At 31.3% G+C, this 24,640-nt stretch overlaps 3 protein-coding genes across 6 annotated transcripts; 2 read left to right on the top strand and 1 right to left on the bottom strand.

Annotated features, from left to right (window-relative positions):
* The first annotated feature begins 315 nt into the window (after positions 1–315).
* Positions 316–10,029, top strand: LOC110630793 (protein BONZAI 1). 4 transcript variants are annotated; one of them, XM_021778377.2, is made up of 16 exons: positions 320–729; positions 3,178–3,225; positions 4,446–4,594; positions 4,689–4,737; positions 5,576–5,632; positions 6,050–6,235; positions 6,320–6,454; positions 6,942–7,003; positions 7,098–7,197; positions 7,267–7,381; positions 7,906–7,982; positions 8,347–8,484; positions 8,573–8,737; positions 8,973–9,086; positions 9,232–9,328; positions 9,412–10,029. In XM_021778377.2, exons 1-16 carry the CDS (start codon positions 580–582, stop codon positions 9,504–9,506), a joined length of 1,737 nt encoding a protein of 578 aa, XP_021634069.1. In that variant the 5' UTR covers positions 320–579; the 3' UTR covers positions 9,507–10,029. The 4 variants fall into 4 exon arrangements, 3 of the variants coding, with proteins under 3 accessions (XP_043806158.1, XP_021634069.1, XP_043806159.1); XR_002490421.2 differs by lacking the exon at positions 9,412–10,029 and having other exon boundaries at positions 316–729; positions 8,989–9,086; XM_043950223.1 differs by lacking the exon at positions 5,576–5,632 and having other exon boundaries at positions 319–729.
* Positions 10,030–12,328: 2,299 nt separating this feature from the next.
* Positions 12,329–13,635, top strand: LOC110631047 (ethylene-responsive transcription factor ERF115). The gene is made up of 2 exons (XM_021778754.2): positions 12,329–12,734; positions 12,969–13,635. Exons 1-2 carry the CDS (start codon positions 12,593–12,595, stop codon positions 13,556–13,558), a joined length of 732 nt encoding a protein of 243 aa, XP_021634446.1. The 5' UTR covers positions 12,329–12,592; the 3' UTR covers positions 13,559–13,635.
* Positions 13,636–17,766: 4,131 nt separating this feature from the next.
* On the bottom strand, positions 17,767–21,858 carry LOC110631046 (mitochondrial import inner membrane translocase subunit PAM16 like 1). Its single transcript, XM_021778751.2, has 5 exons — positions 21,705–21,858; positions 20,568–20,642; positions 19,430–19,517; positions 19,176–19,306; positions 17,767–18,134 (listed from the first exon to the last, which is right to left on the bottom strand). Exons 2-5 carry the CDS (start codon positions 20,568–20,570, stop codon positions 18,006–18,008), a joined length of 351 nt encoding a protein of 116 aa, XP_021634443.1. The 5' UTR covers positions 20,571–20,642; positions 21,705–21,858; the 3' UTR covers positions 17,767–18,005.
* Positions 21,859–24,640: the final 2,782 nt, after the last annotated feature.

The following is a 24,640-nucleotide window of genomic DNA, read 5'->3' as shown; positions in this document are numbered from 1 at the left end:
TAAAAAATTAATCTATATGTTATACCGCCTATTTCACGCCGTCGGATAATTTCTCAGCAGTCGCGGGGGCAAATATTTTCTTCCATAATTCAAACTTGAAGTCGTTGAACCGCGTTCAACGGTCATAATAACGGCAAAGGCCGTTAAACTTTTAATCCAGTCATCATGCCCAGTCGCATACCGCTCAAAGCTACTGTAGTCTGCGGATCTCTTTGGTTTAATTTTTTTTTTATATATATATTTTTTAAAATTTAGAAACTATTTTTAAAAATACATTTTTTATTTAATGATATCAAGGCGCCAAGGTAATTTCGTCACGGGCAGCTCTTTGCTTCGCGGAAAGATCCTATTAGACGCATTTTTCTGAAAAAGGACTGAGAACGGATAGACCTAGACGAAGACTGGGAGGGAGAGTGGGGCCCACAATTGTGTCGAACTTCGCTAACTACAAAGTTCAGAAATAGGATTCTCCGTCTCGTCTCTTCCCTTTATTCTTATTTTTCCCATTTGTCCTTTTTTTATATCTTTCATCCATTTATTCTGGGAGTTCTGCTGCTGAGTTTCTCTGGTGGCGCTGGGATGGGGAATTGCTGCTCCGACGATCGCGGCGGAAGGGCTGCCGTCGGTGGCACCTTCCGTGGGGCTGCTAGTGGCGCTGCTGCTGCGAATGATGCCGTCGATTACTACCTCAAGTCTCGTGGTTTCCACGGTATCTTTTCTCAGATCGAGGTAGTTACTTGTTTTTGCGTGTTTCGCTTGCTTTTGTAATTATTTTCTGTTATTTCGTTAATAAGCGTAGGTGAGGGCTGATTTTAGTGTAACTGGATTCAGGGATACTTGTCTCTAAATTCTAATAATGAGGAGCTTTTTGAAGTACATTATGAAGATGTAATGCGCTGAATCCAGAATTTAGAGGTCTAGGAGCGGCATTCTTTATCTTTATTTTGCATTTTGTATTTAGCAATTTGAATTGGCTTTAGTTTGTAGCTTTTGATTTTTAGCGGCTTATAGCTAATTACAAAGTCATGGGATACTACAGGAAGAGTTTTTAACTGAATAGAAACTGAAGCTACCTATCTGGCTTGGGTATTTTTTGGTATGACCAGGATGAGTTTGGATGTGTAATTATTATTATTAATATTTTTTTTTGTGTCAGGTACCTGTGTATATAAATAATTAATTCAATATAAAAAGTGTAGCCTTATGATAATTTTATAAGGGAGATTTACGATTTTGTTTTTTACACAGTCAACTCCTGTCATTTTGAGAAACTCACTAGAAAGTCCTTTACTTTTGACTCTGTCACATATATAATCCTTCCATTCAATTTTTATTAATTCTTCCATTAAAAAATTGGTCAAAAAAGAGATTTTCTAAAATTCAAAATGACCCTCTCTCCTGCCATTATTTCTCTCTATGTGTTCTCCTCGCTCCCCACTATGCCTTTTGTACTCAAAGATCACAACAGGTAATATGAAAGACACTCAAAATGTACCTGATCCAACATAGAGATCAAACAAAGTTGAGCTTAGAAGCTCACTCAGTCTTGAAAGTGAAACAAACACTAGGATTGGATAAAATCATAAAAAGCTACAAAAAAACCCTGAATTGGAAAACCTGAATCAGAAGAAGCAAAAGATGGCTTGTTGTGGATGTTGTTTGCTCTTCTTCTTCTTTGCCTTGAGTTCTTGTTGGAAGACGAGACCCAGAGAATCCACCAATGGAGGTGGCAAATCCTTAAGAGATTGTTACTGATGGATTTGTGGGATTTGATTATAGTGATGATGATCAGAAGTGATTCCTCTAAATTGGCTAAAAAACGGTTGCAATAGTGGAGGAAGTAACAATCCATGGATGCCACTCACTCCACCACCACCACCACTACCACCACTATCAGTTGTACCACCAGCGAACATCATACTCCACAACACTTATCCTTGCGAATGCCAAATTTTTCAATACACCGAGGAGAATAATAGGCTTAGTCAGTTTGACCCTCCCTGAGTTGCTAAGCTGCATTTTTGGTGCGCATAATAAGAGGACTTCAGTAGCATCATTGAGCACTCGCTCATTAGGGAGCGATGAGGCAAGCTCCAATAAGATGATGAGTATACACACTAGAATTTGGTTCTTGAGTTTATGGATTATTTAGCTTGAAAGATTGGAGATTATTAGGTGAAAACTTGAAATAAATGAAGGGAAGTGAGCTTTAGAATCGGTAGAAACGATTTTGTGCTTGAGAAAGAAGGTAGAGAGAATTAATTGATAAGGTAGTCTTTTCATGGTCCTCTAACAGAAGAAACAAAGAAAATTGGAAAGGACTATATAATTGATGGAGGTAAAAGTTAGATGCCTTTTAATGAGTTTTTCAAAACATAGGGATTAACTTGTAATAATGGTGATACCTAGGGACAAAATTGTACATCTGTCTATTTATAAAATTTTTATATATGTAAATATATATATTCTATTTAAAAAAATAAATTTAAATATTTATAGAAGTATTAAATTTTTAAAATATAAATTATTAGTGAAAAATATTTTTATATAGAGTAAGAGTACTACTTACAATGTATAAAAATTAAATGGATTCGAGTATTATTTATGATAATAATAATCAGGTTTAGGATGAATTAGGTAGTTTAATGTGAAATTTAACTAGGTTTAGGTATTCAAGATATTAATAGGGTTCACATTCAAGCAGGGTGATTTTTGCATATCTTACAGTTGCTACTTACCATCAAGTGCTGCATAGTTAATGAGTTATTATTATGAAATAGCATAGTTTTGACATAAGTATTAATTTCATAACTTAATGGAGCAGGAGTCGGACTATATGACAATTGATTGATTGTTCAGTTTTACCCGAAACAACCTTCTGTTTTTCAAAAACTATTTTGTTAGATTCTGAAAATGTTATTTTAACTTTGAGAATCATTATTGACTTTAAGTAATGGTTATCCTTAAAGTAACCACCATAAATTGGACTAGGGGACTAATATAATCAGAGAGTTGGGCCCCGTAGGTGATTACTTAGATAAAATATTGCTCTTGATAAGATTGTATGCAGTTGGTAAATTATTTTTCTCATTTCGCCATATACATCAAATTTTCATTCTTAGCTTACTCTTTTCTTCTTTTTTTCCCCTTGACTCGTACGTGTAAAACAATGTGCAGCTATCATTTTCTGCTACAAATTTGCGTGACCGGGATGTGCTATCTAAGGTTTGTTGTCAGCCTTCTTACTACATTGATTGAAAATTTCTTTCACTGGCCACCAATGGCATGATGAATTTATGGTTTTTCATAAAAATTTGCTTATTGTGTAAATCTTTTATATGTGGCCATATAATTTCCTTGGAAAGCTTTTTTTTTGTATTTGTTTATGAAACCTTTGATGAAAAGAAGAAAGAGAGAGCAAAAGTTTTTAGAGAAAATACTTGATTATTCCCATCAAGCCAATTAGGGTATATATACTGCTTACAAGAATACATACTAGGTAAGAAAATAAATTAATTCCCTAATTATAGTCTAATCATATCCCAATCATATCACACAATCATATTCCTAATTATCACTACAAATCTAGGCTATTTACAGAAATAATTTCAACATACAAAAATAATCTCAACAGTTTATTTAATTTTCTTATGTTTTAAGACACCGTGTTTTATTTGTTTGAGAGTTCTACTTGGACATAAATTTTTGCATTTTGATGTAAAAGTATATGTCAGATGCTGCCGTAATGGATTTTTGAACAATATTGGGTTATTAAATTAGATTAAGGAATTCAGAAGTTGTGTGACAATTTTCATTTATTCGAAAGTTCAGCCAATAACATGTGGTCATGTGTATAGTAATGTTCATTAAAGTGGAATGCTATTGGAAGCATTTAGCAAAGTAATGTATGTGGAATTAAGCATTAAGTATATACCCTTGAATCGTTTGTAGAAGTGCTACCATTTGTGAACTTCATTAAACAAAGTTACCATTAACGGTAGAAATTACAAGATCATCTCAATGAATTCATAGCACCTTTGGCATAGGGTCTTGTTTGGTGGACATCCCTAAGCAGAGTAGAAAACGGTTTTATGCCATCAGTACATGACTGTTAAGAGGGAATCATCAAGTGTGTCATTTCTTCAGCATTCAATGGAATGGGTTTCTCCATTTGGCCAGGAGAAGCTAGGTTTATATTATCAGTTATCTAACTGTGTACAAAAACTATCCTTGAGTAATCCTTTGATGTGGCAATGGAGGGAATTATTAGAGCCACAACCCACAAGGCACCAAAAGAGATATGAAATGAAGATGATGTCGAAAGTTAGGACATCAACAGGGACTTATTTGACATATTAAATTGTGCACGATGGCTGCAGATTTTTTACTGTTTTCAAAATGTTTTGTATGTTCTGTTTCTTCTCATGTAACTTTCTTTGCTTTAGAGTGATCCTATGGTGGTTGTTTATACAAAAGAAAGAGATGGACAACCTTCTGAAGTTTTCCGCACTGAGGTAGTTCTTAATTCATTGAATCCCACATGGATTATGAAATATACTATGACATTCCAGTTTGAAGTTGTACAAACTTTGCTGTAAGTTCAGTGCTTGGAATTCTTTTTTTTTTCCTTCAACCATACGTGCATTATATTGGTTTCACTATAATTTAACATGTAAAATTTATGACAGGTTTCATGTATATGATGTAGACACTCAATTTCATGATATAGATGTAAAGGTATATTTTTATGTTTGTCTATTCTTTCTTTCATTGCTGCCATTGTAGAGGAAATTGTTTTACATGCAATTTTATGGTTAACCTTTAAGTTTGGGCTTTTAGGTTGAGTAGTTGCCTATCATAGTTTGAGAGCCCCTATAATCAAAATGTGCAGAGTTTGAATTTTGGGTACCCCCTCTTGTTATCTAAGCTCACAAGGTTTCGCGTCACTCTAAGGCCAACAAGCTTAGCATGAAGAAACATATTTTATCTATAAGCTTGAACTTGTAGGTTTAACAGTATCTTCAAAATAGGTTTTTTTGAATTGTAACTTTTTGTCCTTTATTGCAAATAAACTAACTACTTCCTGGGTAATTGACAATTTTTTGAATACATTTTTTCCCATTTTTTAGCATTTTAATGCAATATGAGAGAAAAACTTACACTTTTCCTGGTAAAGATAACTGTGATGAGGGGAGGTTGTGAAAAACTATTTGAAGCTAGTAATGAATCATGGAACAAAAATTTCAACCAGGTGATTCTTGTACTTTTCTGGAGTTTACACTCCTGCACATTATGGCTTATCTAGTATATATTTGCATATGATTTTACACATTAGCCTTCCATGCTAAGGGAAGACAGCCTGGCTGTTGAAGAAATGCATCGACAAGAATTTCTTTGACTTCTTGGTGATTTAAGCTTTTGACTGGTGTTCACAGATCTATAATTATGTGCATATGCTGTTTGGATATCACGAATATAAATTCAGTTAGAAGTTCAAGTGATCCCATTAAAGATTTTCTGTTATTCTCATTTGACTGAATGGAATTATAATTAACAAATGATTTAACAATTGCAGATGCTCAAGCTAGATGAGCAACAATTTCTAGGTGAAGCATCTTGTGTTTTGTCTGAGGTATGACATAAAGGCCATCCTAACTTATGCCACATTTTCTTGTATACTTACTAAATAATGAGAACCTCAACGTTCTTCTACTAAAATGCAAAAACTTGTAATTTTAGTCTAGCAAGAGGGATCCTTACAGTCTATGATGGTGGCTGACATCTAATGCCATATTTGGTAGACCATTACAGAATGTTACGGGAAAAATAAAATAGAACTAATACAAAGGAGTTGTTCAGAAAAATTAATAAGCAGGAAATATATTCCATTGTATTCCATTACCAAGCTCCTTAAACATCTTATATAACATATGATAAGAATTTAAGTTTGTTCTTAGCAACCAGGTTACATATAAGAAAACTAAAATTCCAGTGCTGAAATTAAATTTGAATTTGCTGACTGCATACATTTTTTTGTTTCTCCACGCAGATTTTGACTCGACCAAATAGGTCACTGACCTTAGATCTGGTACAAAAAGAAGATTCTACATTATCAAGCCATCTGCGGCATGGGCAGCTTGTTGTACATGCTGAGGAATGCATTAGCTCAAAGACTACAACAGAGATGATACTAAGGTGTTCAGATTTGGAACATAAGGATCTGTTCTCAAGAATTGTATGGGTTGTTAAGTTTTTATTTCTCTTTCTTTGTTTCATATTTTTTAGAAAGATAAATGATGGTTTGGTGTTTTATCTGCAGAACCCTTTTCTGGTAATCTCAAAAACTGTTGAGAGTGGGATCCCTATTTCTGTGTGTAAAACGGAAGTCTTAAAGAATGATCACAACCCAATATGGAAACCAATCTTTTTGAATGTTCAACAAGTTGGGAGCAAGGTAAAGGGAATATTGATTTGGATTTTGAAATTCTGAATCTTTATTATCTCGTAGAAATTCAGCATCTGAAAAAACATGAAAAATAAAAAATAAAAAATGGAAATGAAATTTTTAAACGGGGATTTTTGTGGGCAACTAATGGTTGGTTGGTTGTTTGAATCTAATTACTTCTAGCCAGGGATGCTTTTCACTTCTACTTTCTAGTATCTAGGATATGTGGAGACAAACATCTTTGCATTTAAAAGCCAAAGATTGAAATTGGTCTTTCCCTTTCTTTAGATTATTTTTTCTGTGATTAGATAGAAACAACAATGTAGAAAATGGAATGTGCCTTTATCAAAATGGAGTTCCAAAATTGGCCAGCTTCTTTGAATGTGCCTTTTTTTAATGATGTCTGTTGCTTAGAGCCTTAGATGCCCTGCTTGCTCACCTGTTTATATATAAGTCTTAGCAAACTTTTCTTTTCTTTTTTCAATTCAACCTGCAGGATAGTCCACTGGTGATAGACTGCTACAACTTCAACAGTAGCGGCAAGCATGATTTGATTGGGTAGATCAAGAGCTCATTTTCTTCTTTCCTTTTCTTCCCTTCAACTCTTTATGCCTTAATGTTTTTGGTGCTTCCTTTATCTGTTAATTTGCAGAAAAGTTCGAAAATCCCTAGCAGACTTGGAAAGGCTACGTTCCAGTGGAGAAGGTGAAAACTTTTTTTCACCCACTGCTGTTGGTCATGATCACAAGAAGGTCTGTTTATGCAAAGCAAATTAATTTCATTCCGGACCATTATTTACCTTAAACTGCCTAATTATACAGGTTTTGAAAAGCCAGCTATTTGTAGACAAGTTTTCCGAAAGCATTCAATATACTTTTCTGGATTACTTGAAGGGAGGATGTGAGCTGAACTTCATGGTCGCTATTGATTTCACTGGTACTTGAGTTTGAGATTTATCCTAACAAGTCATCAATTATATGCAACATTCGATGCGTTTATATTTGTTCACTCATACAACATCAGAGCAGTGAGATTGTATCGTTACTCATGTCCATGACTTGTAATGATATGTAATTTATTGTTCGATTGCACCACTTTATTATACCATCATCTCATATAACTTATAATCAGTGTTGCTAAAGTGTAAGCTACTTGCAGATGAAAGAAGTTTAGTGTGTTCATGAGTCAAAGATCCATAGCTATTTGTTGATTTGTGATATTAAAGCTGGAGGAAGTTCTAACTTCTAAGCCTTTTAATACAACATATAATCATGATATTTAGGTGTTTTATCATCTTATCATTAAGGTTTTCCATCTTTATTTTGCAGTCATCACTACTGGATTCCTATATCATTTCCCATTTCCCTCTTCCCGTTGTTCACGTCATATCACCTTTGTTGGACATTTATAGGTTATAGGTGCCTAATATGTTGTTATGCCTTTCATTTTTCATCTTCCAGCTTCAAACGGAAATCCCCGCCTCCCTGATTCCTTGCATTATCTTGATCCTTCTGGACGGTTAAATGCATACCAGCAAGTAAGAAATTCTTATCTTCCATATTTAATGTTTTCTTAATCACTATCATTAATGGACACGTGTTACTGCTTGGTCTGTTAGAAAAATTTACACAAGATGCACAAACAAGAACAAACTCAATTAGAAAGGGAAAAGTGATGACAAAAAAGTTTGTCTCAGCAATGTGTGCAAGTCCACAAAGCACTTGTGTGTGTGTGTGTGAAGGAAGGAAAGCTGAAATTATAGAACACCGCTCTTTATTAAAATGCATTATGCTTTGCCCCTTCATGCAAAACCAGCCCCTTCCCCACATTTGCTCAGAGCTTTAAGTGTACTATTCTTTAAATATGAGCCACGAACTCTATATTTCCTTTTTGTATTTCAGGCAATTGTAGAAGTTGGAGAAGTGTTACAGTTTTATGATTCAGACAAACGCTTCCCTGCCTGGGGATTTGGAGCACGGCCAATTGATGGTCCAGTTTCTCATTGTTTTAACTTGAACGGAAGCAATAATCACTGTGAGGTGAAATACCTAGACTTTGTCTTATTACCCTTTATTTTTCTGCTTGTACTCACAACATGCCTATTGATTAAGCATCTATATCTCTCAGGTTGAAGGAATCCAAGGAATTATGATGACATATACTAGTGCTCTCATGAATGTTTCTTTAGCAGGTCCAACGCTTTTTGGGCCTGTGATAAGCACTGCCGCACTAATTGCTAGCCAGTCTCTTGCGAATGGAGGGAAAAAATACTTTGTTTTGTTAATCATTACGGTAAGAATCCGACAGGAAATCTTGAACATTTGTCCTTGTATTGTATTAAACTTTCGCTAACATAATTATCAATTTTATGGATTGCATCACCATGTAGCAGTAATTTCTTACTCTGATAGGATGTAATTATGTAGCAGTCTGCCATTGTTTACTATTATATCTTTGAAGAATAACCTTTTTGTTTGTTAAATTGATGGTACCAATTCTTTGCTCTGAAATATGTTGAATATCTTAGGATGGGGTTGTAACAGATCTCCAGGAAACAAAAGATGCCATAGTGAAGGCATCTGACCTACCATTATCAATTCTTATTGTTGGTGTTGGGGGAGCTGACTTCAAAGAGATGGAGGTACAGTTCCACATTTATACCTCTTTCTATGCCAGAATATGTTATTACAGAAGCACTTGTGTTTCCTTTAGATTCTAGATGGTTATGCCACTGGAAACCTCAATTGCCTTACTTGAATTCCTCCCAATTTTTGTCTGTTTCACAGATTTTAGATGCTGATAACGGAGAGAGACTTGAAAGTTCAACTGGACGTGTGGCTTCACGTGATATAGTTCAGTTTGTACCGTTCCGGAACGTACAGAGTAAGAAAATTTATTACTGTGATAAATAAATGGTCAAGTAATTATTTTTAGTTTATTGATAGCGCATGCTGAAATATTTGCAGGTGGACAAATTTCTGTGGTTCAGGCACTTCTAGCTGAACTACCAAGTCAATTTCTAACCTACATGCGATCCAGGGATATTCAACCTTCTGTTTGATTTTGTAAAGAAGTTGTACATAAACGCAGTCGTGGTTTGCAAGTAACATCGCTTCGTTCTCTCGGATATGTCAAGTCAACAAAAGCGTCATGCCAATTGGCCAGAGTTAGCCTCACCATCCCCTGTGATCTGGGTAAGGGCTGGACGAATTTTACATTGTTCCCAGCTTGAAACGGCGTCTTTTCTCTTCTCGGCTCGAAAAAAGGTTTGCACAGATAAATGAAGACTTTTTGCAGAGTGGAATAAAGTAAGGATGAATATATAGTTGAACGTGCGATCCAATGCAGCCAGCTACGGAAGGAGTGAAGTGGAACCTAAGTGGCCATGCATATCTTGCAAGGCTGAATAACAATGTGAAGAAGGAAGTCAGAATTGCAATGCCATCTTTTTTTATTGTTTTACTTGCCTGTTTTGATGTTTTCTTTTGTTTTTTTTGGCGATTTCTTGTCCAAATATTTCTTCTTTTTGACCTAATGTGAATTGCATAGTTCAGTTTGAAAATGATATGCTATTTCCTCTTCCACATTGTTCTTTTGTCCTCTTTTGCTTTGTTTGTAAGGGGATCAAGCAAATAAGGTATTTCATTTGTTTGTTAAACTTTAACCCTTTGTTTGCAATTAATAATTTTACAAAAAACAATTAATTTAATTAAAATTTTCAACTCTCTAGTTTACAGTGAAAATTTTTATATTTTTTATTTTTTAAATAAAAATTAAAATATTTTGAATTTTTTTTATTTATAAAATAGGTAATTTCAAATGAAGTCTAATAAGTGAAATTTTTTAAAAAAATATTTGAATTTTTTTTATAAAAAAAATTCATTAATCATTAAATTGTTGAATTGAAAGATCAGAGTTTTGAAAATCAACTTTTGGAAATTTTATTTTAAAAAATCATAAATTCTACCAAATATAAATACGTTATTTAGGTACTCTCTAAAACTTCTCATTATTTTATAGATTTTCTATTTCCTAAATATGGTGTTACTTAATTGCGACGCGTATTCATTTTTTGTGAAAAACTAGAAATTGATAGATATTTAACAGCTTGCTTGGCCCGCTCCAGCTGACTCATTGCTCTGGATTTTTCCGAAAACAAGCGAAACCAAGCTATGTTTTTTCCCTTTATTTTCTTAACTATTTTTAAAATCGAAATATTCATAAAATACTTTCGGTATATTAACAATATCATATTTTATATTCACAAAATTTTAACTACCTTTAAAAAAAAAAACATGTGAGAATACTGAATGTTTTTTTTTATTATTATTATTGAGTCCAGGAGAGTTTTTATTCCAAATTTCTCTCTATCATCCCCACTTCCTAAACAAGGGAATTAGGTTAGTTAGAAGATTATGATGTAGGTCCAACTCAACTAACCCCATTTTTCATTTTCAACCTTCTCCCTCCCCTCATAGTTTGAGCATAACCAAACTTTTTATTATTATTATTATTTTACTTTCATTTTTTTTATTAAAAATTAAAATAAAATTGTCTTGGAAATAATCATAATAAATTAGATAACTGAGCATATGGCGCAAGATAGCTGCTTAGTTTGACGAAGACATTAAAAAGTTAAAAGACTTTGAACATGTGGGATTGTGACAAAACCATGTCAAGCTTCAATTGTGAGACCATAAGATTGAAGTTTGCATTTTATTTCCAACAACTTGGAATTACGAAGAAAAAAATTTGTTAGTGATATAGGTTCATTAACCATTGTAACAGAGAGTGAGAGATGAGTTTTAGAATTTCCTGCCCTTTTCTAATTCAGAACTCTCTTAGATGTTAATCTTTTAAAATATATTCCTTTTTAATTTTCAATTATATAAAAAAATATTTTTAATAAGATAAATACTAAAGATAATTGTTCATGTTAATTCAAACTCACTCATTACATTTACAAATAACCCTTCTAATATAATATTTTAAAAAATTTACTAATTAATTTTATCTATTAAATATTATAAAAAAATTTAAAATACTCTATATAGAAATTAAATAATAAAATACGTAACGGTTAAAATTAATACAAAAATTAATTAATAGACTTTTTAAAATATTAATAACATTTAAATGTAATTTTTTTAAAATTGAAAAATTAACTAATAAATTTTTTCAGAATTAAATAGTAATTTTTTATTATTATTATTAATTTATTTATTTAGGTGAAATTGAGATTTAAATTTAAATTAAATGAATGAGAAATAGAGAAGTATATATATATATATATATATATATGATATTTGATGTTTTAGGATTAAAGTAAGGACATGGAAGAATATAGATTTTTCTTATCTTAAAGCTGTGTGAACCCACCGTCAAAATTTATCACAAACATCAAAGGCTTCTTGGAACCCACTGTACACATATATAAATTATTAATATATATATATATTATTTGATATCCTATATTAATTCATTTTATAAAAATCTTTGAAAATTGTTAAAGAAAAGAAAATTTAAGTAAATTGAATTTATTATTTTTATATATATTTATAGTTTTCAAGTCAATTTTAAAATACTATATATATGTATAACTTTATATTAACAATTAATTCATAATAAACTGAATTCAATTTAATTTGAAACTTCATCTCGAAAATTTTAAATCCGTAGATGCTAATTATAATTTAAGATATAATAAAATTTCTTTAAAAAAAAAAAAAAGACATCCACTGGAAAGTAACAAAACTCCAGCTCCAATACAGAGCTTTGTTCACACTAGCCAGATTTTTTTTTTCTTTTTTTTTTTTTTTTTATCTTTGTGTGTATAAAGTCGTCATCTATAATTCACATACCCTATCTTCTTCTTCTCCGTATTGTCTACCTAGCTAGCTTTTTCTTGATCTTGATGCTTATAGCCAGGCCTCTTTCTCTTGATATTATATATAAACACTCATAGAAGCAGCAAATTAGCCAGAGAAATTGCCTCTCATTTCCTTCTTGCATGCTTTAATTAGCTGCCAGAAAATTATATATAAAGTGGATCCAAATCATGGGAAGAGGTCCCTTTCGTTCGATGAACAGGAGGAGAAAGAGGAAGATCACATCTTCCCTATCTACTCAGCTCGATCTCAACAAGACATGAATGCAATAGTTTCAGCCCTAGCTCAAGTCATTGGAAATACCAATAATAATCCTCTTCAAGTTCATGAAAATCCATCAACAGTACACCCATCAAACACACTAGGGCATGATCCACCACAGCAGCCGGTTCAAGATCAAGGTATATATTTATGTATATACTTCTATTGTTTAATAATTCCCTCCAATCTCCACTAATGGTGTCATGATAAATTAAAAACCCTAATTTAATTAGAAATTATGAAAATTAAATAGTAAAAATACGAGTATATATGTTTCCTGTAACCCTATATATTAAGTTCGTTGGCAAACAAAGAATTCTTGTCGGAGGGGATATGGAAAGTATCTCAATGAAATTTTGTCTTTTAATTTGAAGGGAACACTAGGAGAAGACACTACAGAGGAGTGAGGCAGCGACCGTGGGGCAAATGGGCTGCGGAGATCCGGGACCCAAAGAAGGCAGCTCGAGTGTGGCTTGGTACTTTTGAAACCGCCGAAGCTGCAGCACTTGCTTATGACGAAGCTGCTCTTAGGTTTAAAGGAAGTAAAGCTAAGCTTAACTTCCCCGAAAGAGTTCAAGGCAGAAGCCAATTAGGCTTCTTGACTAATCGCCAAGATTTGCATGCTGGAACCCAACAAATGACACATCGAGTTATTGTTCCTTCACAAACACCACAAGAACCATGCTCAAGTAATTTTCAGTATCCACAGTTTATGTTTCCAGGTGGGAACTATGGCCTTAACTATGCTGTGCCTGCGGGTCCTTATAATAGAGAGCCATTTCTTTCGCGGACTTCATCAGCTATATCTTCATCTTCGTCTTCGTCTTCGTCTTCATCATCTGCACCTTCTCATCAACAAGAAGAACTCGTAAGATTTTCAATGCAGTTTGGGAGTCCGTACTCTCATTCTAATCCTCCTGCTACGAATTGGAGGAACTTTGATTCTGCTCATGGAAGAGACTAGCACGTAGGCAAACAAGTTTCAATACTTGAGAAACAGTTGAAAATTTCCGGTTATGATAATGATGTTTGTTTTTCTTTTTTTTTCTTCTTCTTTCATTTGCTTGGTTTTATCGTTAATTTCCTGCGAGGGTTTCCTTTTTTTTCTTTTTTCTTCTGGGGTTAATTAGTTAATTTTCTTGCTTGTCAAACCTCTTTCCCATCTGGAGTAATTAATCAACTAGTGTTGTTTGTTGATTCTAGTTCCTGCAAGAAAGGCTTCTACTGATCTTGTGCTTGAGTTTTATATAGAAAACAACATCAGAGAACAATAGTACAATAATTAATGAAGACATTCTCCATAGCTACACATACAATGATGATATTGATTAGAGAAACCTTCTATATATGTCTACGTACTTCTTTGCGCTGTGACTGCTACGGTTCTCACGTTTGAATGGAATCTGTCTTTCTTTAAACGTTAATACAAACCCAAAAGCAATCTTTACGTGAAACAATACCTCCGATTCCCATTGCCGTCAAGGAGCTGGAACTGATCGCTCATGATCTGTAATAACGCTTTTTGTAATAATGAATAGTTTGGTTGAAAAAATAATCCAATCCATGCAATCTATATATAGAGATGGAGTCTTCTAACAAGTTCGGATGGAGTAGATGATGAGTGAGGATGCAGGGTTTGAATGTGAAAATCATATAGATGGAGATTGGTGTGAAAATGAAATGAGAAGAGCAAATTGTCATGAAAATCGGCTAAGGACTTAGACGAATCCGAAATATAAATATGGGTATAAGGACAAAGTGTGTGTGCGAATATTGCATTTACGCGTTATTGGAAATGGTAAGAGCTTCTACATTTCACATATTAGACAGCTGACTTCTGGAAGATGTTCTACATTTGAGCTTTGACCATTGTCGAGAAATCCATTTTCTGATCTAAGATCCATCCATCGATTTGTTTTTGGTTTCTACCAGAAATCTTAATAAGTACTCAAGTTAATATTATATATATACTGAATTAAAATTTTAAAAAAAAAAAAAAGACAAATTTGGTCAAATATAAACTATTATATAGAAAATGAATATATATGATTATGAGATTCAACATTTTCTCAATTATATATATATATATTTTATGCACGTGTATGTATAAATTAATTAATTATTTAAATTAATGCATTTCATTAATGACAATAATAATAATAATAATATAATAGTAATTAAGTTGCACACATTTCTTCATTTAATTAATTTGTAAAACATGTATATTTCTGAAAAATATATCGAATAGAATATTAAATATTTATAAAAAAAATTATTATTTAGTATTTATAATATATATTATAAAATTCACTAATTAATTTTTTTATTTTAAAAAATATATTAAAATATTTTTCATATCTAAAAATTTACTAATTAGTCTTTTCATTAATTTTATCAGTTTAATCTTTATGATTTACAAAAATTTACTAATTAAACTTTTAAATTTTTAAAAAGTCTATTTATTAATTTCTTCATATTAGAAATATTTTAAATTTTTTTACAATATTTAACGATAAAAATTAACGAAGAAATTAATTAGTAAAATTTTTAAAATATCAAAAATAATTTAATGTATTTTTCAAAATAAAAAAATTAATTAGTAAATTTTACTATATTATAAAAATTAACTAGTTAATTTCTCTAAAAAATAATAAAATACTATGAAAAGTAAACTCTGTTTTAATATAAAAAACACTCTGCGTATGTATTTTTTTTGAACTTAGCAATTTCTCATTGAATTTATGTGAAATTAAAAATTAAATTTTCCATATATTGTTATAGGAGATAGTATAATGAATTTGGTAATACATATGAAAAGAATATTTATTTGAGAAATAAATAAAAAAAAAAAAGCGAAAGTAGGTTTGTAAATGGAAAATAATAGCTTTATGAGAGAGTAGTGAAGTCCTTAAAGATTTCAGGATGGATGGTTACATATTTACTTTTCGGCACCGTTCACTTCTAAATAAAGAAAACATTTGAAACCTATGATATAAAAGAGAGAGATTGAATCCACGAAAACCGAAAGAGCCAAAGACCTACCATCCCAACATCATCCAATTTCTATATTTCAATCATTATTTTTCCCCCACATTTCTCAACAAAGAAAAGATTTTTTATTCTTTTGTCTGATCAGTACAGTGCCTGCCTGTCTATTTTGTGCACTAATTCCCCACCCGCGTAGGTTTCATTTTATGCTACAAATTTTCTTATATATATATATAAAGCTTGAAAATTTCAGATTTTCTTAACATAATCAAGTCAATCAGCATATTCCCATCAACATAAACATTTTATGATTTCGTTTCTATCAAATATTTTGTTTTGTGAAATAGAAATAGTGAGATAATTGGTATCGAAAAATAACTATTTTTATATTTAAATTAGTAAATATATTTTTAAAGCTTTTAACTTTTTTTAAAAAAGAAAATACATATTTTAATATTTGACTACTAACTCATCAAACTAAATTCATAAAGTCTCTTAGGAATTATATATATAATCTTAATTAATTTATATATATGGATATACCGAATGAGATATTAGCCAAAATTATTGTAGATTTTATATTTAAATTTAAATTAATAATATTTTATTAATTAATAAATATGCCATATCATAGGGTAATATTTTTGAAAGAGCAGTAAACAGTAATACTGTGGAGAGGAAGGGCTAGGAAAGATGTTAAAGATTAATTAATCCACTTCCACGTACGCAATCGGCTTCGTGGTTTGGTGATATCCACGTTTCACTTTTAATCCGGCATCCATCCAGGTCAACATAATATTTCCATACCTGTTGTCTTTAAGTCCCAATTACGCTTTAATGAATAAATATTATTATTTTATTTTAATTTTTTAGAATTTAATTGAACGGCTATCACAATTCAAAGAATCTCAGTAGAGCTTTATATTTCTTGATAAAATATTAGTTTTAGTTCATGAATTAAACGAAATCTAAAATCTTATTTATTTTTAGAAATTCACTTTAAAAAACTATACTACTAAAAAGGATTTTTTCAAAAAAGTCTTTATGTTTTGGTCCATATATTTATATTTTTCAATGAAAGTTTAATAAAAAAATAAGGACTCAAATAAAAAATAAAATAATAAGAAATAAAAATGGAAATTTACATATATAAGTAAAGAAAATAAAAAATCAGAATCCAGTGGGAAATGTTGGGTGAAGATAGTGGTGGAGCAGTAAAAGCATGATTGGTCGTGAGAAAGAGAAGCGAAAATAGGAGTCGTGGTCGTGGGGGAGTTCATGTAGTAGTGTGGATCCAACTAAGACAAGGGTTACCGCGGCGGCGCCTCTTACAGCCGAAGCAGTATGTAGGCTTTTCAAGTGTCAAACTTTTCGGCTGTTGTTGTCCGGCCCATATTCTTGCCCTGTAATTTAAGTTTCGCTTTGGAGTTCGGAAGCTCCCAATTCCCACTTTTAAATTTTAATTAATGCTGCTTTTCTCTTTTTCTTCTTTGTCGCTATGAAGCAAAGAACAACGATTTAGAATTGTCTTAAAAGCTACATCATAGAACACTTCACTACACGTGCACCTCAGTTACTTTTTTTCAGAGGCAGACGTGATTTGGTTTGGTTTATAAAAAATAATGTGTAAGAAATATTTTTAAAAATAGTGATTTGAAAATACAAAAACAGCAAGTCGGTGAGCTGTCAAAAAATGTTGGGATGACACAAACACAACATGATGTGTTCTAGGCTGCAAAGTTACCATAAATAGATGTAGACATGACGAGGCGGACTAGAAATTGTCGAAGTGGTTAAAGACATAAATGACGCCATAAAAGAGAAAAAACAGAAAAAGAGAAAGATGAAACAAAATTTGATGGTTATTAAAGGAAACAGCAAGGGAAAGGAAGATTCATGAAGAAAAGAATTTTTCGTTAGATTATTTGAGTTAATCGAGTTTGGTTTCTTTTGAGAATGCTTTTTACTTTTATTTTTATATTTTTAATCATTCGATGATTTTTAAGTAATGATATTTAAAATTGAATCAATTAAATCAACAACTCGCTTTATTTGAAATAAAAAAAATTTATAAAATTTATTAATTTTTTTAACTTAAAAAATTATTATTTAACAAGGAGTCATTAATACAACTTGGATTCATTTTCGACCAAGAGGAATTCAAAATCATCTGAGACATTCCGATGTACAAAAGTTTACTCCATTAATGGAATTACAACCAAATCAAGAAAGATTTAGGATTTGGAAGGGTTCAGATTAAAGTAAAAATATTTGAGTAGTACCTATAAACTTTACATTCAATCCAGGAGGTTAATTCTAGGATGTATTTTTTTTTTTTATCAAATTCTAGGAGATCAAAAAGGTTGCGTAGATGCAACTGCAAATAAATGAAAAATTTTGAAGTGCAGCCGAACTTGATGAACTCATGCATTAGTAGCATCCTGACCTTTCTTCTGGTATGCTGCTTCTAAGCATTCTTTAGCTCTATGAACTTTTGATTGCAGGTAAAAGCTTCCATTCTGAGCATTCTTCTCAAATAAGTTATCATATTTCTACAACCAGTAACATATCATCAGCGCTCCAATTTAAAGATTTGACCCTATGCTATTGAAAAAGAATAAAAAATCCAGAACCTAACCCTCATCCACAATTTACATGCTCTATATAATAACTTCCATATCGTTTTATAGTTCTGTAGGCAACTGATTATGTTATGTTCCCACCATAGTTGGTTCAAATGAATTGCAAAATATACATATTCTCTGTGTTTGGTTTGAAAAGAATATTGATTTTAATTCCACAAACCAATTCCTATTAAAATAGGTGCAATTTCAAATGAATCCACAAAATTAAAGCAATAGCATTTTTTGGACTAAAATGTCCAAATTATAATTCCAGCATTCTCTACTCCTTCCATCCCACCCTATCACTCACATAACAAATGGAAGCATAACATAAATAATCGGAACAAACTTCAAACATAATTTATGCACAACTAAAATAAACTTATAACTTGCTATATATACACACACACACACACACACACATATATACACCAAGGATATTCTAAAAATAAAAATAACTTAATTTAAATTAATAATAATTATAAAATTTATCCAATACAATGTTTAGGAAGATCTTTTTTATTGAGGAAAACATGAAGTACATGGAATTAATAGAACTCTACATTTTAAGTTGTATCATACCAAACACAAGTTCATTTGAATTTTATATTTTTAATTCATTTCTAAGTGATTGGATTGAATTTTATATTTTTAATTCATTTGAACCAGACAGCAATGCTGTTCATCTTCTTTAACATCCACTAATCTATTAAATTTTTATAGGTTGTATTTCTATTAATAATCATTAGAGCATTTTTCACATATAAATTTTGTAGGGTTTAGAAAACACTAATCTTTGCAAAACTATTAACTTCTTATTACCAATTTGATTAATGAACATTGACCTATAAGAGGTTCTAGTTCGTGCTGGAGAAGGGAAACGCAAATTGCAGTTACAATCAAATTCAAATTCCATCCATAATTAAATATTATTTCCATCATGGATATGCTTTTATAGGAAGCCTTTACCTGCAAGATTTCCTCCCATGTTGAATGCTCCGTGACACCTAGAATCTGCCGTGCTTCTGGTTCAGCCATAATTTTACTTGCTCTCCTAATATTCTGCACTGTTTCTTGGGCAACACCAGATTTAGAAGCATCTGCAATTGATCACAAAAAGTCGACTTGTAAATCAACGGATGTTAGGAGATTTAAGCCCATTGGCCAAAAATGCACTGAACTGTAACATATCCCTTAAGGAGTTGTTAGCAAGATAAACATACTTGCAAGTGCCTGACGGTATCCTTGAACAAATGCCCTTGCCAAGATTCCAGAGCCCATCACAATCAAGTTTGCAAGAATCTTAGCAGCCTGAACATAGAAATAAAAGAAAATTAACTACATTACAGGCTTTTCCTGTCTTCCCCTTGTTATTCTTACTATTTGGAAAAAGGTGTGCCTGAAGTAGGGGAAATATCAGCACTCTCTGAGAAGTAACCATCTTATTACCGACCTTCTACCTGAATGGTGAATAAGATAGTCCTATAAGAATAAAGGACCAGTCGCGTTACTCTCTCTCTCTGTCATCCTTTAAGAATGCAATTAACAAAGTAATAATTTCTTTTTTTGTTCCCCATTTATCTTATTGTAGAGGTATGAAGATGACATATTCAGAAACCAAGTAGGCATTCTACTACCAATCCTTCACTCAACATCCCATATGGTAGATCTAGTCCTATGAGAATAATAAAACATTCCTCCCATCTCCCCTTCTCTGTTTTTGGGAGGGGGGGTGGGGACTGGGGAGGTGGATGGAATTGGACAACTAATTGGAACTGAGAAGACAGTGGTTGCAAAATGAGGAAAAAGATAATAACATAAGCCGCATTATCCAAGAAAATGAAGTCACGCATGGATGACATACTAAGAAACCAAAAGTAGCATAGCTATCATATTTTAATTTTATTAAAAAAGAAAGGGCCAACCTGACTCATGCAATTCAAATCACATTCAGAAGCATTGGAAGTACAGAGTCAATGACTCATTGGGTAAAAATATTATATGGTCAGACCAAATTTTCTGTTGGGGTTTCAACAAAAACAAGCTATTGAATTGTGACAAGTGTAGCCTGTCTTGCTTAGCAAGCTAAGCCTAGAGTGCCTAAAATGCCAGGCACGAGAAGAACATATTGCAAGTGCAAAAGGCAAGTTAATCCATCTTAACTACATTTTTCACTATATAATTCCAGTATTGAACAGATATTTTACATCGTCGCTATTTCGAAGTTGACAAGGAAAACAATATCTTCATCTTTAGCTAACACAAACCTAACATATGCAGTATTTGCTAAACTAATTCTTTCAGAACGTCATATTGCACAAGGAAAAGAAAGAGAAAGAAGAAAACGTAAATCATATGTACCATCACTTCAATTGACAAAGTTGAGATCCTTGACAAGAGGCACAAAACGAACGATTGCTTCTGAAATCAAGAAGCCTGTAACAGTAGAACAAACAGTATAAGAATTGGCCTCTGCATGCCTATACAAAATATACATCTTCATATATAGCGTGCTGTTCTAAAGAAACCCACGTAGACAAATAACTAATCTAGACTTTGCAATGACATTGTTTGCAAACAATAGAAAAATCCAGACCATCGATAAACTACCTCTCCACAAAATATTATAAGAAAACTTGATAAAGAAGAAATTAAGTCTTCATTCCCCCTCAAATGATCTAAGTTCATCATATATCAGAAAGGCGATCTAAAACCAAATCTAGGGATAGATGCTAGATCTTCCGTAAGCAAACTCCAGCAATCAACATTTTTTTTTCTCAAGGCCAAACAACACAACACCTGCCTTCATAATCTCTGTCATCAAATATTATGCTATAAGAGCAATATTTACTTCTTTTGTACATGGATAAATTCAATATCATTCAGAAGCAGAAAAGAGCGACTTAGCCACCACATTAATACCCTAGACCATTTAGAGAATATCAAACCATAAACCATCCTAAGAGAAGGCGTTAAAGCGTCAAGCTTTTCAAGTCGTCTACATTTCCTTCCCAAACATGTTCAATCATTTTCTCTCACGCTACTGCCTTTTCTCCAAGTGATCATACGAATCAAAGAATTCAACCAACGTATGATCAAATACCAAGGACAAGCATCTTCAAGCAACAAAATTCAAAGGCAAGCGATTCCGAACAAATAATAGCTAAAATAGTTGATATTGATGTATAGAGTTAAAAATGGTTAAAACATCTTCTTCTTTTTAGCGAAGCGTTAAAACATCTGAAACAAATGAATCAGTTGTTTAATAAAAACAAAAGAAAAAGAAGAAAGAAAGAAAGAATCAGCTCGAACCAGAGAAAGAATTAATAAAATTTATCCATGAAACAAACTGATAAATTATTTTACCAAAGAAACATAACGACAGCCGAAAAAAAAAAATCATGTTAAAGAAACATAAGTAAACAAAAACACAATGCAAAGAAAACGTAGCAGGAATTGGCACTTCTCAGATGAAACGAAGAATAAAATTGCACTTACAGAAAACAAATTCAATCTGTTTCCAGGGCTTGCTGATTATTGCTATTGTTAATTATTATTTTTCTTTAAATTAGGGCTTGAGGGAATAGTGATCCACAAATGTTGCCGCGCCCGCTCTGCGAAAGTAGCCCGGGCGTCCGAAATGTGGCGGTTACTAACCGACCCAAAGGTTTAGTAAAGCGCGTAAGATTCCTGCCTGGGCCGTGGTGGGCCCTGAATATGACATGGTGACCCACGCAATAGTCATATATATTTACACTCGGATATCTTTAATGCACGAATGGTTAAAAATAATAATAATAAAACCATCGATATTTGTCTATTATTTACCATCCTTTTAATATTTATTTAAATTTAACCTAATTTTTTTTTAGAAATTTAATTTTGAAAACTTCTACTAATTATAGTATATGATCAATATTAGAAATTGAATATTATTGTGGACCATAATATTATTATTTTAACGTGTGTAATATCAAACAATAAAAAATCAAATCTTTTCATTTTTTATTAATTGTAACATAGTTTTATATATTTATTATAATTATACTCGGATAATTAATTTGACTTACATTCATATATTATTACTTAATATAGTAACTTAATATTATTTTACTTCTCATGATTTAAAAAAAAAAATCCCCTCTTCATTAAATTTTTTTTTTAAATGAAATGAAAAATTTAGACTATTTTCTAAAAAAATTTTAAATTTTAACAAAATTAAATGATGAAATTATTAAATTCTATAAATATAGAGTTAAATTTATTAATTATATTATATTTAAGAGACTAAAAAATAATTTTTTTCATATAATATTACATATAATTTTTCGAACATTTATAGTTTATATGTCTTTTCCGGCGAGGAAAATATCTTGGTCAACCTCACAGGATCACCGGTGTAATGGGTACCTCTCTCTCTGATATTCCTTATTCTTCGTGACTTTTATTTTTTTTGGTTTTTCTGTCAAACGCAATCTCAAAAGTTTGAACCCTATATTTATCATTTCGAAATAGATTCTAATGAAGATGCTCTCCCCACAAAGCTCGAGGAGAAGCAAACGGCGATAGCTGCGCAAGCCCACGCCATCACCTAGATGAAAGCGCAGGAAGCATCCAAGGAGCTGATTGATGCCACCACAGAAGCCTCAAAGGTATTGAAATATGAAAAGGCCTCCGCTATTCACCACAAAAACACGTATACTGATCCCTTTCAAGTGGTACTATTCCGGACTTGAGAATAGTATTATCCATAACATGGATAATAGGATCTGCCAAAAGAGAAAATTCATAATTCAAAATGGTAAATTATTACTATCATCAATTTTTTTTATTGTAAATAAGAAAAAGACTATTACATTATCCAAGAAAATTAAAACTTTTATGACCTAATCTAATTTTCACATACTTAAATTTAAGTCTTTAAATATAAACCATTTAATTCGTTCATACCAACTTATTCATAACTGAAATTTTTTATATCCAAATTTTTTAAAAAATTGAAATGAAATTGGGATTTTTTTTCATGATAAAATGAATTGAAAAATTAATAATTAATTCTCGTGATCATAATAAAAGAAATGAAAAGATTTCTCTCAATCAAAAGAATAGATAATCACAAACTAGAAGAAGAATAAAGAATGTGAGAGGAAAGCTAACAATTTTGATAGAGGGAATAGAGTGAGGTCATGCCTCTCTGCCTTCACCACTTTCCTTTTATATAGTCTTCAAGTGGATGGATAGTGGTTAAGATTTAATTCACTAACCTCTACATCCTCTCCAAATAACTTTAAGATCACGTGCAATATTATATTAGAGTGATATATTAATGGTTTAATTTAATTAACTAAAATAATTTCTATTAATTTAATTAATTAATTACTCACTTATTTATAAATAATTACATTAATTTTCATTAATTTAATTAATTAATTCCATTAATTATTGAATTTGACCAATATTTGATATTGAACTAATGTGAAATTTTATTATAAAGTAACTCAAGTCCATGAGAAATAAGAGTTTAGCTTATACATTAATTTTATGATATTAAAAATATATGTCTATTATTTAAATTTAAATTAATTTAATTAATTGTTTACTTATCAATTAATTATATTAATTAAACATGAACTAGACCAATATTTGATTTTAAACCCATTTAAAGAATAAAATTTAATCTTTTAATTTATCCAAATATATTTAACACCCATATCATATTAATTTAAGTTGACATGATCCAATAAAATATTTTTTATTTTCTTCCAAATTTATACTTTACATAGTTTTAATTCATCAAATAAATTAATTATCTCCTTTAATATTCATATCCTACATAAATAAAATTTATCATATGAATTATAATTTTTTTTATTTAAAAATAATTAACTTAGAATTCTGCCATTTTACTCTGATAACGAATTCTATTTTGATCGACTCTTCTGCACATAAAATAGGAATCTCAAAGTCCATATACCCATATATTATATAAGATATAATAATAAAATAGGTGTTTCAAGTCCAAAGACTATATTCACTGTTATAATATAAAACATTTTATCTCATATTCTCGACTCTTCGAAAATAAAACTATGGTACTGGATAATAAATTATATTTAGTTATTTAAATACTTTTTTAATTAAATTATTTATAATTTATGATTTTTACGAGGAGAAGAATGATTTGGTCATTGTTGCTTTTATAGAAATGTCGTTTTATTGAAATAACAATCGTTTTTTAAGATGCGGTATTATGGCAAGGTACACATTAAAGTAATAATTTATATTATATTAGAGATTTTGTAATTCTCTTAAAATATTCAAATGCAGGCTTATCCAAAAACTTAGGAAGTGAGAGCCAGTTGAAGAGGCATCAAAGAGTAGTTCCAAAGTATTTATGAGCCACAATGCTATACCAAACCAAACAACAAAAAAAG

This window comes from Manihot esculenta, chromosome 14 (assembly GCF_001659605.2).
Source record: "Manihot esculenta cultivar AM560-2 chromosome 14, M.esculenta_v8, whole genome shotgun sequence".
NCBI classification, from domain to species: domain Eukaryota; kingdom Viridiplantae; phylum Streptophyta; class Magnoliopsida; order Malpighiales; family Euphorbiaceae; genus Manihot; species Manihot esculenta.
Note: the sequence above shows the minus strand (reverse complement) of the source record. Positions and strands in the feature narration are given on the sequence as shown.

What these genes read in the sequence shown, in the direction of transcription:
- LOC110630793 (XM_021778377.2), top strand. Translation starts at nt 580, where the DNA reads ATGGGGAATTGCTGCTCCGACGATCGCGGCGGAAGGGCTGCCGTCGGT. An exon ending in TTGGTCATGATCACAAGAAG is followed by an intron (nt 7,198 to 7,266) that starts GTCTGTTTATGC and finishes CTAATTATACAG; the next exon opens with GTTTTGAAAAGCCAGCTATT. An exon ending in TTGTTTTGTTAATCATTACG is followed by an intron (nt 8,738 to 8,972) that starts GTAAGAATCCGA and finishes TGAATATCTTAG; the next exon opens with GATGGGGTTGTAACAGATCT.
- LOC110631047 (XM_021778754.2), top strand. Translation starts at nt 12,593, where the DNA reads ATGAATGCAATAGTTTCAGCCCTAGCTCAAGTCATTGGAAATACCAAT. An exon ending in GCAGCCGGTTCAAGATCAAG is followed by an intron (nt 12,735 to 12,968) that starts GTATATATTTAT and finishes TTTAATTTGAAG; the next exon opens with GGAACACTAGGAGAAGACAC.
- LOC110631046 (XM_021778751.2), bottom strand. An exon ending in ATACCGTCAGGCACTTGCAA is followed by an intron (nt 19,307 to 19,429) that starts GTATGTTTATCT and finishes GATCAATTGCAG; the next exon opens with ATGCTTCTAAATCTGGTGTT. An exon ending in CATGGGAGGAAATCTTGCAG is followed by an intron (nt 18,135 to 19,175) that starts GTAAAGGCTTCC and finishes TACTGGTTGTAG; the next exon opens with AAATATGATAACTTATTTGA.